This window comes from Lagopus muta, chromosome 3 (genome assembly GCF_023343835.1).
Source record: "Lagopus muta isolate bLagMut1 chromosome 3, bLagMut1 primary, whole genome shotgun sequence".
NCBI lineage: Eukaryota > Metazoa > Chordata > Aves > Galliformes > Phasianidae > Lagopus > Lagopus muta.
This window is the reverse complement of record NC_064435.1, coordinates 45,013,500-45,029,362: the sequence shown is the minus strand read 5'-3', so window position 1 is coordinate 45,029,362 and position 15,863 is coordinate 45,013,500. Positions and strand designations below refer to the sequence as shown.

Below are 15,863 nucleotides of genomic sequence, written 5' to 3'. Positions count from 1 at the left end.
TGTGGGAATGAGGACTGAGCTCTAACTGTCAGGATTTGAAGTACTCAACTTTGCTATGGAACTTCAACTATTTGCTAGAGAGAGAAATGCTGAAATTGAAGTATGAGGTCTTGGCAGCTCAGCTGCTGAAGGCAGTGCAATCTTTAGATTTATGAAGAGAATTCTACAATGAGTGTCTGAAGTGGTTTTCTTAGAAATGCTACGGAGTTGGAGGTAACGTGGAAATGGCTGTTTTGATCCTGGTCTTGGATGTTTCAAGGAGTTCCAAGCTATACATAACGTGGTTGTGCCACACATGTTGTCCCACACCATTTCCAAGTTCCTGTGTTTACTAGCTAGGCAATATTCACCTATGATCAAAAAAAATTTTCTAGGTATTCTTGAGAAGATGTGCTTGCTTTGGCGCTTGTGCTAGTTAGCATGGTCAATGCAGTAGGTGCAGCAATTAAGTAACTAGCCTAAATGCCTCCTGTTCAGCTGAAAATGGAGAAAGGGTATCCAGTGACCATCCATTAGGCTCTCAGTAACAAGAAGAGAAAAAAAACATAGAAGATAGTGGTGCTTAAGAACACTCTGTTAAGTAGAGAACTTGGATTCTCACATTCTCTGAGGGCCTGTTTCTCAACACCAACTGGGAAATGTGCACTGATGCTCAGAAAATCATTCAAGAGTATAGGCCCCGCTGAATCATAATGACCTCAAAGAATATTTTGAGATTAAGAACCATATAATAGTCCATCTGAATATAATACAATTCACTTACTGGTTTCCAGGCTCTAAAACATCCATTTCACTGGGATGTGGAGCTGGCAGCTCCTCTGCAAGAACATGTGTTTACTCCCTTCCCATCAGATCCTTTGCTGGAAATTCATGGTTCCCTCAGCGGCAGTGGGGATTAAAAGTAAAGATGTAATCTACGTTAGAGCTAATATATGTTTGGTACAATAATGAGCCAATATACTATTATGGATCTTGTGGTCAGCTCACTGTGTTTCATAAATACAATCAATACATGTTACTCCCCTCTGACATTCACCCACCGTCATTTCTCCATGCTCACCTCTTGCCAGTAGTCATCTGGGGATAATCATCCCCACTAACAACCTACTGCTAACGTGCCCACTGTCTTTCCTCCTGCCCTGAATTGATCCAGTATAGGCACTAAAATAACAAATCTGGACTGTATCATTATTATATTACCAGCTCCTTGATCCTAAAACAGGAATGACAATCTAATCACGCTCTGCAAGTATAGCAAATGTGTATGTATCTAATAAATTGTTCCTCATCAGGTATTTGTGCAACTGATTTTACTGAACTCTGGGATTTATGCCCTGAATTTGAATACTCTGCAGCAACACTGCCTACAGCTTTTATTTTCTGTGTAGTAATGGATCATCCCTTCTTTTATCTACCAATCTCTCTGGGTACCTACATTTCATTCTGCTCTACTATCTTTTTAAATTTCATCCTTATCCTTTTGGTGCACTTCCTCTTTTGCTAGAAGATGCTGATAAGCACTTCATCCTCCACATTGGGTAATTTGCACTCCTACCTGTAGTATAATTTCTTTAAGGACTTGCCAGCTCTCCTGAACTCCTTTTTCTTCAGACTTTTTTCTCTGTATTGTGTTTTCTTTTCATCACCTGAGATTACAGAGGTCTTCTTTGAGGAAGTTTGCTATTTCTTAGGCTTATTAAGGAAAACTGAACTCCGTGATAAATTTTGACCAAATTTGACAAAATTCTTCAAATGCTGACAGAGTTGTTTCAAGTCACTACATTCCTGTAAGGGTCACAAACCTACCTACCTAGGAGAAAGAAAGTTTTGATAAATACTTCAATTCAGCAAAGCCTGTTGTTATTGGTCAGTAGGTATCAGAGAACTCAACCATAAACTTAATTCCTCACACTACTATGTAAAAATAAGCAACATTCTCTCTCTTCAAAAATTATTTGCTTCTCTCTCCCCTTCAGTTTCTAAGAGTGAACTCATATCACCTCATGATTTCTTACTCAGGCCACACACTGAGAGATGATTACTATTCACTGGTGAGAATGAACGCAGACCTTTTCCATTTGGTTGCTTTCTCCAAACCTTCCTTATCAATGCTCTGCTAAGAACCTGCCTGTATTTTGCTGAATTCACTTCCTAGGAGTTGCTTGCATAGCAACAATTCTCCATTACAATCAACACAGATGATTCAGCATGGTTAGTCACAAAATAACCTCGTGCACCTCAAGCAGGTCTAATTTGAAGTCTATAGCAAACTCTCACCACAATGACAGCATTTGCTCTCTTCCCATTTATTACTGGCACAAATTCACAACTGATCTATTGTCTACATACCTCAGAGAAGATATACTGCCTAATTCACTGGCAAAAAAGTGTCTTCTTATTACTTTCTTGTCTTTTCTGGAGAAAAGTTCTCTATATTAATACTCAAGCCTTATAAATAAATGAGAATCATAGAATGGCTTGGGCTGGAAGGGACTTCAAAGCCCACCCAGTCCCACCCCGTGCCATGGGCAGGGCTGCCACCCAGCAGCTCAGCTGCCCAGGGCCCCATCCAACCTGGCCTTGAGCACCTCCAGAGATGGGGCACCACAGCTTACATGGGCAGCTGTGCCAGCGCCTCAGTGCCCTCTGGATTAATAATTTCCCCCTAAAATCTAACCTAAATTTCCCCTCTTTCGTTCTTCTTTTTACTGCATTTATAGACAAGCATTTAGAATTTTAAGCATATTGATTCACTATCCTCATTCTTCTTCCTCCTCTATCTCCTTTTCAGCATCTTTTATATACATAATCTGAAGTTTCTAATGCTTTCTGTCTCCAGGCACCAACATCTGAGTCAGCAATGTGCTTTGTCACTAGGAAGACTAACAGTATTCTTGGGTACATCAGGCAAAGCACTGCCAGCAGATCAAGGGAGGTGATCCTTGCTCTCTAATCAGCACATCTGGAAAGCTGGGTCCAGTTCTGGGTTTCTCAGTACCAGAGAGACACAGACACATTAGAGAAAGTCATACAAAGGGACACTAAAATAAATGATGGGACTGGGGCACACCTCTCTTGTGAGAAGAGGCTGAAGAGCTGGGGCTGTTCAGCATGGAGGAAGCTCAGGGGTATCTCACCGATGTCCACAAATACCTGGAGAAAGGGAGCAAAGAGGACAGAGTCAGGCACTTCTCACTGGTGCCCAGTGCCAGGCCCAGAGGCAATGAGGACAACTGGAACACAGAAGATTCCCTCAGAATATCAGGAAGCACTTCTGTGCTGCGTGAGAGACAGAGCATTGACACAGGCTGCCCAGAGACTGTGGAGTATCCTCCTTGGGGACCTTCAGCAGCCACTTGGATATGTGCCTAGGCCCCCTGTTCTGGCTGTCCCTGCTGGAACAGGGGCTGAACTTAATGGACCAGGAACGCCCTGCCCACTTCAGTCATTCTTAGATTCTGTGACTTTCAGCAGCCAGGGACTGACTGTGCATTGGGAACTGTGTGGACCTGTAGCCCTGTATCCACTCCTGTTCCTCAATCCCTTTCCTCAAAGGAAATCAATTAAATGGAACACACAATGGAGGGCTACTACGATGGAACATTTGCCCTTTCAGAAGAGGCTGTGAGACCAGGGCTTGCTCAATCCAGTAACAAGGTGGCTTCAGAGCAGTCCTAACAGCAGTCTCTTAGCACCTAAAGGAAGGCCAGCAAGTAGACCACATCAGGTACTTCATAGTACTACATAACAAGAGGATGAGAGACAACAGGCATAAACTGAATCAAAAGTTCAGATTGGATAAAAGCAGAAAGTTTTTACTCAGGGGAGTCAGGTAGTGAAATATGTTGCTCATATAGCCTGCCCATAGTCTTCATCCATGTAGGTTTTTCAACACCCAAATTAAGACATAATCAATAAGATCCAATTTCATAGTCAACCCTGCTTTAAGCAAGAGGTAGACCAGAGATTTCCTTCCAATATGTCTCTTCCAATATGTATTAGTCTATGATCTGACTTTTAACTTTCTGAGAATGCCAACAGACACCGAAATCTTGGTAAACCATCAAGTTTTCTCATCTTCTCCCACGCTGGTGAGCACTGGTTATACAGACCCTCCCTTGTTCTTATAAACCTCCTGAGTTACAGTAAGAAAGCTACTGTGATTATGGATGGTTTTAAACGTTGTTATCTCTTCCTCTTCCTTCTCATTTGCTCAACTCTCCCTTTACTCAAACACTGTACATACGTATTTGTTTTTAAAGGCAACATTGCTCTCAGTTGCATTAGTGTACAATGACATGGATACATTGACCCTTTACATCATGCATAGTTGTCTGCACAAGCTCACGACCCTATTCCAAAGGCTGTTGTACTAAGGGATCTACTCTCCCTGGACATCCATGTATGAGGAGGAAAGGGACTATCAGTTTCCTGCTGTTTAGATGTTGTTAACACCTGCAGAACATGGTGGACGACATGGTTGTCACAGTCTGAGACAGTGAAGCCAGTCAGTACATGAAAATTCATGAAGTCTCATGAAAATTCATGTAAGAAAAGTAGTAAACTCCTTTCTTGATGCAATCAAAGATGCCTACAGTGACGAAAACTGAGGAATCAATGCTGAGTGAAGTTTCACATGACCTCATGGATTTTGCCAGAAGGCAGATTTTGATACCCGTTTTCCTTGCAGCAGACCTTCCCATCTCAAAGCCATCATCCACTGAGCAGCAGTAGCAAGCCTTTCCTGAGCAATGGCCCGCGTCTCCCCTAAGCAATGTTCCTCTTTTAGAAGTGGTGGGGAGCAGTTCCCTACAGAGACCTTCATCCAAAAGTCCTGTTTCCAAATGACAAAGAAGACTAATATCTAGTTAATATTCAGTTAATTCTTAGGCTCAGAGGTACCTCATAACAATGGAGAAGCTGGTCTCAAACATGTACCAAAGGAGGAACTATAGACGAGCTTATGAACTTGGGCAGCTCCATAAACAATTTCTGTCATCATAGACATCTTGTACCATCTCCATCAGCAATTGCACCTTTGTGACTATATCAAATTTTGAGGTTATTCTTGTCTGCTGCCCTTCTAGAAGACATGCATGGACAAAAACTGAGCTATCATGGCTTACAAAACATGGGAAAGATGACTGACATGGTCTCATGGTGAGAAACAAAGAAGAGAACTGTTCATTTTTCACCTAAATACACAAATTGTCTGTGTGGCCAATGGCATAACGTGGAGGCAATCTACAAGTCAATAACTTTTTGGACCCATGTGTTGCAGATGCGGGAGCCAGCATGACACCCCACAGCAACAGCTCTTGGTGGAAACAAGCAGCTCAACAACAGGCACCAGCTCACTTCAAAAGCTGCTACAAATTGGTAGTGCAGACATTCTGCCAAGTGTTTGTTCAAATGGTGACCAGCTGTCAGTCAATCTAAATAATGATAATAAGGTAGAATATCAAGAAAACTCAGTTGGCAGGTCACTACTATTGTGGCATGGCCCATGGACCTCAAGTCTGCTATGTTTTTAATCGACGAAGCAGTTGCATTTGTTCATCTCCATGTTCCTCTCTCCTTCCTCAGCCAAGTGCAGCTCATGGAAGACCCCTGGTTTTCTGCTCTCCTTGCTTGCTGCCCAGAGCAGGAAAATGCAAACCCATGCAAAAGCAAAGGGCAAGTAATACAGGCAGAACCAAGATTCTGCTGTAATAAAGTATCAGTGCTGCCATTATAGCAACAGTCATAACAAGCACCAGTGAACATCAGGCTCCATTAGGCACGTCAGCCTGCACATTGGGTATTTGCAGTGGTTACAGATTTCCTAGTGCCCACCAGGCATCCATTCATTCACAGTCCTACAAACAACCACTTGCCATCAGCAAAAATTTGGGAGGTACTCACACAGTTGCCTGGCTTTTGCTCCGTTCTTCTCTTCTGTGCCTACAGGAATACCAAAGCAGGGGATAAATGTGAAACGAGCATCAAACCAGTAAAAACTTGCTCATATTCAGATGGATACCCTCACTGGGATCAAGAAATTAAACACTTTATTACCAGCAGAACTCTTTTCACCCAACAGTATGATATAAATAAGGTATTTCAATGTGGAAGGCAAACATTTTATCCAGTTGGAAATAGCCTTTGGCAGAAACGTATGGATGATGTAGGTGCTAGACCCGTCTGAAACATCATCATTGCTGGGGGGGGGGAAAGAAGATTTAAAAAAAAAGATACACAGATCATTAATCTTTGAGACTGACACCTTTTCTACTTGACAAGAAACCGTCTTAACAAGTAAAGCCATTAACAAGTATTTAGATAGAAGCTCTGAGAACAGTGGCAGTTGTTTGTATTGTAGCCCCGTGGAAAAGTAGTGGGAAGGCTCCCAGGTGAGAAGCACTATTGCTGCAGAAGCATAAAAAAAAGGCTACTGGACAAAAGTTCCTCACCTGACTTGAAGTTCGATGAAAAAGAGTTTGGATATTGAACCGATAGAACTTAATTTCACAAAATCAACACCGTAGCACATGGCGTTTTTCTAAAAGCCTATCTGCAATGGAGATGTGTCAAGGTGCCAGCGCACTTCTGGCAAGGCCAACCGCAGCAGGTGATTCGAATTTATGCTGTGTAAAATTAACTTCTAGATGAAATGAAAATTACGAACCAAAATGGAAAAGCATTTACATGGTGATCCACCTGTACCATTTGTTTAAAAAGTGTCAAGTCCAGTCCAGTGAATGTAAAGCAATGTTCTGAAGAATTCACAGACATAATGGCTCTGCTGTTCCAGCAGCTGCCTTCTCGTTCCCAGATCTTTCCCACTTGAAACCTAAAGTGTAAATTGCAAAGGCTGAACTACCTTTGAAAAAAAAATTAAGAATATACAAAACAAGTGATGTACTGAGCAATTTCTCACCAGCTGACTGATGCTCAGTGAGTTCCTGTCAAGCAGCACTCCCTTCCAGCAGCTCTCCCGTCTTATTGCTGATCACAGTGCCACGTGGTATGGCATATCCTTTGCCCAGACTGGGTCAGCTGTCCTGACTGTGTTGTCCCCTCCCAGCACCTCATGCACCCCCAACTCATCTTCACAGGCAGCACAGCACAAGAAGCTGAAAAGTCCCTTAATGTGAACACTTCTCAGCAACAACTGAAGTATGTTATCAAAATCATTCTCATCCTAGATCTAAAACAGAGCACCTTCCCAGCTTCTAGGAAGAAAATTAACTTGATGTTGGCTGAAACCAGGACACACTGCAATGGGAAAAGTGTTCCAAACAGAACAAGACACTTCCACTTCAAATGCACATTTCACTTTAGTTCTAACTGAACTAGACTGAACAGTCTAACTGAATAGCTAGTGATACCTGCTACCTGGCTTTGCAGAGCAAGGTTCTGAAAATTAAGACAAAAAGGAAACTAAATACATTCCCAACATTTACGGTCCAACAGAAATTTCTTCTGAACTCAACATGCTGCTTCTTGCATAAAGCTATGAAGCACAACGTGTTAATATTCTTCCAAAATAAGCCATTTCATTTGATCTAATGCGACTGTGCGTGCTCTAATATATAAATAACCATGCAGTAGTTATTTGTAATCCTACTTAGCTCCTAGCTTCAACACAGTAGACTGAGTCTGCAGTTGTGTACGCACAACTGTGTCCCTCGTTATTGATTTTGAGGCTGTTGCCTTCCATTTTCATTTCTTTGCACCCTTGCAAAAAATCAAGACTGCTTATTACAGCTCTGGTTTTCTGAAATGAAGAGTACCAAGACTTGCTGCAGTTTACTGAACTGAGATAAGCTGGTATTACCCACAGAATTTCTCCTGACATGATGAAGACAGCATTATTCCACCCCAAGCCTACTGTGTTGTGTTTATGAACAGACATAAGTTCTGCTACAGCCCATTCCATTTTCTCCAAGGTTTAAGTGCTGAACAATTTACTGTGCTGAACTATTTCCACCTCACTGTGACACCTGAAGATGTATTCTTTTCTCCACTTCATTTGGCATTACTCAGTGGTCCCAACAGAGCTCTGGCATAGTTTGTATCAATATTCACCTTTTTTGATATTTAATACTTATTCCTACTTCCCCCTCCTCCCATCTTATCTGATTTCCAGCACTTCACAGTCCACCTTACTGCACACTTCATGTTCATGGCAGCTTCTCAGAGAACTTCAGGATTTGTGAACATAAAGATCAAGATAATTTCACTTGAATGTGGATCTCCTGAAGTAATTTTAGTAGATTAATAGGTTTACATTTTTTGTCTACATGTGCATTCTTTTGTACTTAATACATTTAGTATACTGTTTTAAAATATAAACACTTATCATCTGGCATAATGTTTTATATAAATATATATTTAATTTACTAATGCGTCCAGTTATCCTTTCATTCTAGAAGGGTTGTTTGAATCTAGAATCACAGAATGGCCTGGGTTGAAAAGGACCACAAAGATCATCCAGTTTCAACCCCCTGCTACATGCAGGGTCACCAACCAGCAGACCAGGCTGCCCAGAGCCACATCCAGCCTGGCCTTGAATGCCTCCAGGGATGGGGCATCCACAGCCTCCTTGGGCAACCTGTTCCAGTGCGCCACCATCCTCTGTGTGAAAAACTTCCTCCTAATAACCTAAACCTTCCCTGTCTCAGTTTAAAACCATTCCCCCTTGTCCTATCGCTACCCACCCTTGTAAACAGTCATACCCCCTCCTGTTTATACGCTCCCTTCAAATATTGGAAAGCCACAATGAGGTCTCCCCAGAGCTTTCTCTTCTCCAAGGTAAGTTCGGACTCATTGCATAGGATTTCACTTTTATTTTACAGTACAGCAACAGTTGCCTGCCTAGGAACATCAGCCATTCCCTCGAAATTTCTTCAGGGCTCCCAGCTGAATTTCACCTGGACTTGCTGCTGTAACAACTTCCCCTCGTTTTATAAATTCAAGCATTGGCTCCTTGTTTGCAATCATTGTTTGGCCATTTATTTATTTAACCAAATGAAAGTATGTTTCAGCATCCTCTGTGGTGAGAACTGCAGAAATACAGCACCTTTGCATCAAGTCCCTGCCCTCCTTTATCAGCAATACTTTCTCGAAAATTAATTACTTTAAGTATTTTGAACTAATTTGAGGAAGGCTGAAGTAGGACTGTTTGTAGAGAGAGCATTTGTCCTGCTTCATAAAGGAGCATGTTTGCTTCCTTAGGTTAGAACACTGTGAAGTCAGTTTCATTTTGAACAGCGAGCCAACTTCTCCCTATTTTGAGTCATTCACACAGCAGAAAGGGAAATACAATCACCTGAAAAGAAATACGATGGAAAAAAAATCACAGCCCTACAATAATTACAAATCATTTAATTCATTAAGTGCTCCTCTTTACTCTTCGGACATTTGTACTGTTTCTGCACACACACTGCTCTGTCAGTCTCTCACTTGGCTCTTACTTTCTATACTCTGTATGCAAAATGCCCAGTGTAAAACCTTTTTTATTAGTTTGCCATTGGTTGGATTTTATTTAGTAAATAATAATTACTAAAAACATCTTGCTGTTTTTCGTCACCAGGCTCCTGCTGTGCATTCCTGCTTTTTGTTGTTTAGGGAAAACTGTTTCTTTTTTAATATATAACTTTGGTAGAAACACTCACTTTTGAATGGAGCGACCTCCTCTTGAGTTGTTCTGCTGGCATAATATCAGAGGAATAAGGTAATTTTTGTCACCGCCAATTAAAAAGTTTTACGAAACAGGACTGTTATAAAACAATTAAACCTTGCAAATGCAGTAGTCTCTAGGAGGGAAACCCTGGAGGAAATTCTGCTTATTAAAATTGCAATTTTAGTTTCCATTAAAAAGGAGAATAAGACAACACAAGATGGGCTGGCAAGACAAATTATTTCTTAATGTCAGTTGAGCTTATTTCAAATGAGATAACATATCTACACCAGGTTGGGTTCAACACATTGTTGCCTCCTCAACTCATTTATCTAATTCAGTCATCTTGATTATAGCCTCGTGGACCTACATTTTCAGAGGAAGAATTTCGTAACAAACAACCTACACAACATGCTGATTACTGAACAGTTAATTCTAATTAACTTGGCTATGGCAAGAGAATTTTGATAAAGTCCTAGAATGCAAATACAGCTTGGCTACCCTGGCCAGATTTCTATAAAATAAAAACTCACAGCAGAGTCTCCAGATGAGACATCAGAGTGATAGGGATCTAATTTAAAGAAACAAATGAGAAAATTAAAATCACAAATAATTTATTCTTCTGTTAGAACTGATGGAGTACAGTTTTAAACAGCAACAAAGTACACAGTGGTGGAAAATTGGCACAGAACCTACAAGCATTTCATTCATAATAATGCTCCTCATGCTGTAACTGTTCAAAACTTAATGTGTATTTTTTAACAACCAACTTTAAGAAAATTGTTTTCCCTTAAAAAATGATGAAATAAATGAAAACCTCGTTTTCCGTCTCTATTGTCAGAGATGTCAGGAATATCTTTTCTTTTTTCTTTTTTTTTTTTCTCTCTCCTCAACATCATCTCTAAGTGAAAAAATAAGGTTTTACTCCTGGGCTAATCTTAAGTTTTCTCATTTCTATAAAAAGTTGCCAGGAATTCTGAAGGCATGTATTCCTGCACAAAACAATATTCATTTATTTATCTGATATACAGTTGCAGGACAGTCCCAAAACCAATTTTTTTGTGTACTATGCTACTGATCAAGGTGCTGCCTCTATCTTGCATGCAACACTATAAGCGTTAATGCAGTTCAAAACAAAATTTGGCATTGACCTCACCAACAGGTTTTTATTTTTTATGTTATAAAACACCCCTTGGTCTCATGTTAACCAATAAGAAAAACGGACACGCACAAAAAATGCCGCCTTTTCTAAAGATATTAACTCCCAGTCAGGAAAGTTTAGATAGGTTTTACAAAGTCTTCTAGGCTAATTTGATACGTACAAATTATAAACTAAAGGTTAAAATACACTTACACAATACAGTCCTGTCCTCCATACTCTTTTTCAAATTCTTTGCATATTTAAGCCAGGTAAAATTAACACTTGTCATTTTCTTTGTTATTGCAATTATTAAGAGGGATTACAGCTTGCTTATGCAAAGCTGTGACTAAACACTTGATAAATACAACCCAAACGTTTATCCTGTTACCCAAAAAAATGTTGCAGAAAATTGTCAAACTATGTTAGAAATAGTTTTTACAAAAACGCTTCACTCAGAAAAATTGGAAAGCTTAAAAAATTAATCTTTGCACAAGACTATATTATACTGTCCTCAATTATGCTCCCATTTAGATAACTGGGATTCTCATTTTTTGTACATGAACCTATCAGTGATGTACGATGCTCTTCATCTTTTTTCACTGTTATCTTTATTGTACACCATTTTGAGACTTACAGAATCAAGCACTTATCATGACCCTACCCATTTTTAACAGTAGATTTCTTATCCTGTCCAGCGAGTAGTGTACTGTCTTGCATATTCACCACATGAAAAACATAATATACAAAATATTGCTGCTGTAAAAAGTGTGCATATCCCCTTCCCCCTACAAAAAAAATCTGTGGAAAAAATATTAAATTCCCATAACCTTCATAAACATACAAAGCTGTTCGCACCTTTCAGTCTGTAACAGTCTATTTGATACACAGTTCTCAACTCACTGCAAATTGCTATGTCACATATTTTCTGTCCAATGTTGCCACCTAGAGTAGAGACGTGAAACCAGCTTCTGAGAATCTACAGTCTTTTAACAATTAACCCATGAAGACCGTATACTGTAAAACAGCCACAAGATTTTTTCCAAAAACTAGATGGAATGGGAGGTTTTCATCTCAGGAAGATGTCCACAGTGCTGAGAAGACAATATGGCTGCTAATAGATATTGCCTACCGGAATGTGAATACTTTTCACTGTTGGTAATTTCCATACTGACCCTAAAAAGGAAATTCAAAATACATAATTAGGCCACAAGGTATATTTCCCCGTATTAAAAGCTCAAATCAGAAGATCTTCCAAGCAAACTATGACATTAAAAGCTGAACACAAATGATAACAAATGACAAACCATGTTGATGAGGACAGAGCTTCATTTCAGTTAAAATCATTTGTGTTTTAAGGCAACATGGTATCCATCTAAAGCCAGCAATCAAATCTGATCAGAATAGTATGACTTTGAGCTTAATACACTACTGTGAAATTTGCAGAACACTACAAAAAAACGAAAGACAGAAATTGCTGCCCATCTAGACTTCAAAATTTATTTTAAAAATTTAAGGTCACCTAAATTCAAGTAATTCAAACGGCCTGTTTTTGGTGACACTTAAAAATACTCATCTATCAAAAATCACAGAAAAAGGGTAATACATGTAGCTCAAAAACCAAGGAACAACCCGGTGAACACAACTAGAAAACTTATCTTACAAGAATCAATTATTATGTACATCCAATTGACAAAATTAGCTGATTCTCTATTTCTTTTGACAGAACATCACATAATGCAGAGAAGGCAGAAGTGAAAGCTTCACTCCTACAAGCCTAACAGGATCCTTCACCATAGCGTTCAAAGTCTGCAGAAACAAATATTGCACTACTGAAGTGGATGTCCTCCGTAAGCGCAGTCTCAACACTATTTCATGTTAAGTACCATCACAATATGGCAATACTTTCAATTTCATTTTTATGTTGCAATGTCAGTTTTTCCATTGTAATATACCAATCAGTCAGGAAGAAAAATTTCAGAACAGCTGCCAGAGGAGAATTTAAGCAGCGGAATTCCTCTGGGAATGGCGAGCACAGAACTGCAAGGAGGTCTTCTATAATTGAGTTTTCCTGTCAAACTTAGACTGCGCATACAGCATACCTACAGAGAGATCTATCTGTTATCTGTTATCTCCGTTTCTAAGAAAGTTGGAGGAAACTCAGCAAACTGAACCTCAGTTCCCTTGACCCTACATGTGCCACAACCAAAGCATATTCATGCAGCTAACACTTTTCATGAGGGAGTTACTGCTTTAGTGCTAAGTACTTAGTTTATCTTTTAAATAATTAGGAAAAGTAACTGCATCTCTCAACTACCCCATAGAAAGAGTTTGCCTGTTTCTTCTTCCTTGTCTTTTTCAGTTTCTGTAGGGAGGGAGCCAGCTGTCCTCCACTACAAACGCAAGTATTTGGGGTTTATCTCACTTCCAAAGAAAGTTCTTAAGAATTTGATTCTTATTCTACTGACATATCAGGATTTTTTTAAACACTAAGATATCAACTGGATCTTAAATATATTTTGCTAGCTCAATTCTATTTATGCCAAGGAAAATAACGCTGTATGTTTCAATGACAATTCTGAGCTTTTTATATTGCAGAACTTTTATTTTTACAGTTGTGTATGTTCTATAGGAATAAAATCTGTTTCATTCAACAGTAAGATAGCAGTTTTTTTACAAGAGTCCTCTGGTACAACTCCAGCCTAGAGTTTTGATGGCGTATTCTTGTTTGTTTTAAACTTATTCTAGCAGAGATGGGAAAGAAGCCAGTAATTTTCTTCTCATGTATTCCTTTTTAGAGGAAACCTGTGCAAAAATGGTTTCCTACCTCCCCACACAGCTATACAAGTAAGACGGACTTTAGTTGTACACGAGAGGTGCTTCTACAGCTGCGAGGATTACCAGATTTGTATTTGTGGAAAAATCAATTAAACAATTCAGCACGAGATTAAGGGATTTAGAAACCTCAACTTTCAGATTTGTCATTTCATAATCAGCTATGAAACAGATGAACTTAATTTTTAAGGTCTCACTTTGCCAAACTGCCTTAAACTTTGCAAGCTCAAAAAAGAATAACTAAGTACACTTCTAGACAAACATTTCTGGATAACTCTACAATTAATAAATTCTTGAGAACTGTGCACACATGCCAGAGAGACTACATCCCTAAATTCATCAGTTAACATGTCACAAGAAACCAAAAGTATCCAGTGAATGTGTAAGAATCACAACTTTCTGACTGAGTGAAAGAATACCTGGTCATATCCGTAAGGCCTCTGCTGTGGTGGCTGTGGTGGCCCAGGCTGTGTGGGTCTGTACCCCCCATACTGCTGGCCTTGTCCTTGTGGATAATTGGGATACTGAGGTCCAGGGCCACCCTGCGAAGGGCCTGAAGAACATTAAAATGGAAAAAAGAAAAAAAAGGGAAAAAAAATTAAGACTGCTTAAGGAATCAGGAAGAAAATGGTACAAGTATTGGGTTTCACAACTGAGCAAGGCTAAGAAGTATCTCTACCATGAAATCAGGTCTTCTATCTAAAAGCATTATCAGGGACAATGCTTCTCTAATCCCAGAAAGCACCTTAGCTGACAATGCCTGTTGTGCTCCAACTATAGAAAATTTACAACTTTTTTTTTTTCTAATTACCAATGGATGCAGTTCCATACATAAGGTCCCAGAACAGAGAAAAAGCAAGATGTGACAAACCATGAACAAGAGCACTTTCCATGATTTACTCACTCTTCTCTTACTGCATGCTACTCCAGTTTGCAACTTCATTATGTGAGGAACAGCCAGATGAACAATTGCATTTAGTGTTTGGACTTTCTGAAGAGACCAGTAATGCTGTACTGCCATAAAGTCAGTTCTCACATCACAGCAGGCAATTATAAATGGGATGTGAAGAAAGCAAGTTACATGCATAAAATGTGTGATGTCACAACCGGTAAATGCTACTGTCGGAAGAAAAAAGGCACTGCCTACATCCCTCTCCTCTCATCACCTTAACTTTACAGGAACAGGATAGAAAAGAACTTCAGCTCCAGCCTCTTTTGGCTGTAAAAGGAAGCAGCTCTTTTGTCAAGACAAACTTTCTGTCACTGTTCACAGGGACTAAGCCAGTCAATCAATGGAAGCTGTATGTTACTACCATCAGGCACTGAAGACATCTTTCAAAGAAAATTAAACTCATCCCCTTCTACCTTGGGAGATGTGATGTCCTGTATATTTCAGAGATACTAGATACTTCAGCACCACCTGCTAAAAACTGGCAGACTCAAGAAGAGCTGTAACTCCAGAGAAGTATTTTAGAAAAAACTGGTGTTCTTTTGTGTTTTTTTTTAATCAGAAAAAACAAGTTCTGTTTTACCAATAAGATGACTCAGCACAAGAGAGAGAGGGCTGTTCAAACTACGGGCACTGGACGTTAAAACCACATCAGCCTGTAACTCTTTTGGTAATTTCGGATCTACGAGACAATCAGAAAGATGACCCAGCAAAGACAAGTTCCTTAGCACATTACCATTCTCCTCAGGTCTCAAATCTCCTTGAACTATACAGCTTCTGCTTTGCACAGTGGAAGAAAACCTTAAAGATTGATAATAATGACCGAGATCCTGATTTATTTTTGCAAATTAGAAAGCAATTAAATATTAAATCGAGCAAGGGTATTATATCCTAAAAAGTGCTGTGTTCATCTGACAAATGAAGCTTGGCTTTTATTTATTCATGGTAATACTTTATGATTGAATTCTAAATATTCAGTAATAAATTCTACAAAATGAAGTGGAATCTTAATTTGGAGCTTCAGTGTCTATTTTTACTCATTAAAAAAAAAAACTAAAAAAACATGATTTTTGTGTTTACAAAAAAGTAGCTCCCACAGACTTCTTCATCCTTTTGTTCCAGTATCTCTTCACCTAAATTTTCAGAACATTCGACTTCTTTACTTAATCAGAATAGAGATCTAGATAGACTTTCATTCTAATCTTCATTCTGTTCCTATATTAAGCTTAGCAGAATGTAAGTACACAAACATCATTTTGGAACTATAATTTTTTCCA

General features: G+C 39.4%; 1 protein-coding gene across 4 annotated transcripts in view; it reads right to left on the bottom strand.

Moving 5' to 3' along the window:
* Window positions 1-10,521: 10,521 nt before the first annotated feature.
* SS18 (SS18 subunit of BAF chromatin remodeling complex) overlaps window positions 10,522-15,863 on the bottom strand; it is a 49,353-nt gene continuing 44,011 nt past the window's right edge. For all 4 annotated transcript variants that reach the window (XM_048940286.1, XM_048940289.1, XM_048940287.1 and 1 more), the window contains 2 exons: window positions 14,057-14,190; window positions 10,522-11,978 (listed from right to left, as the gene is read on the bottom strand). In XM_048940286.1, the coding sequence (XP_048796243.1) occupies window positions 11,952-11,978; window positions 14,057-14,190 (161 nt within the window). In that variant the 3' untranslated portion in view covers window positions 10,522-11,951. The remainder of the gene's footprint in view (window positions 11,979-14,056; window positions 14,191-15,863) is intronic.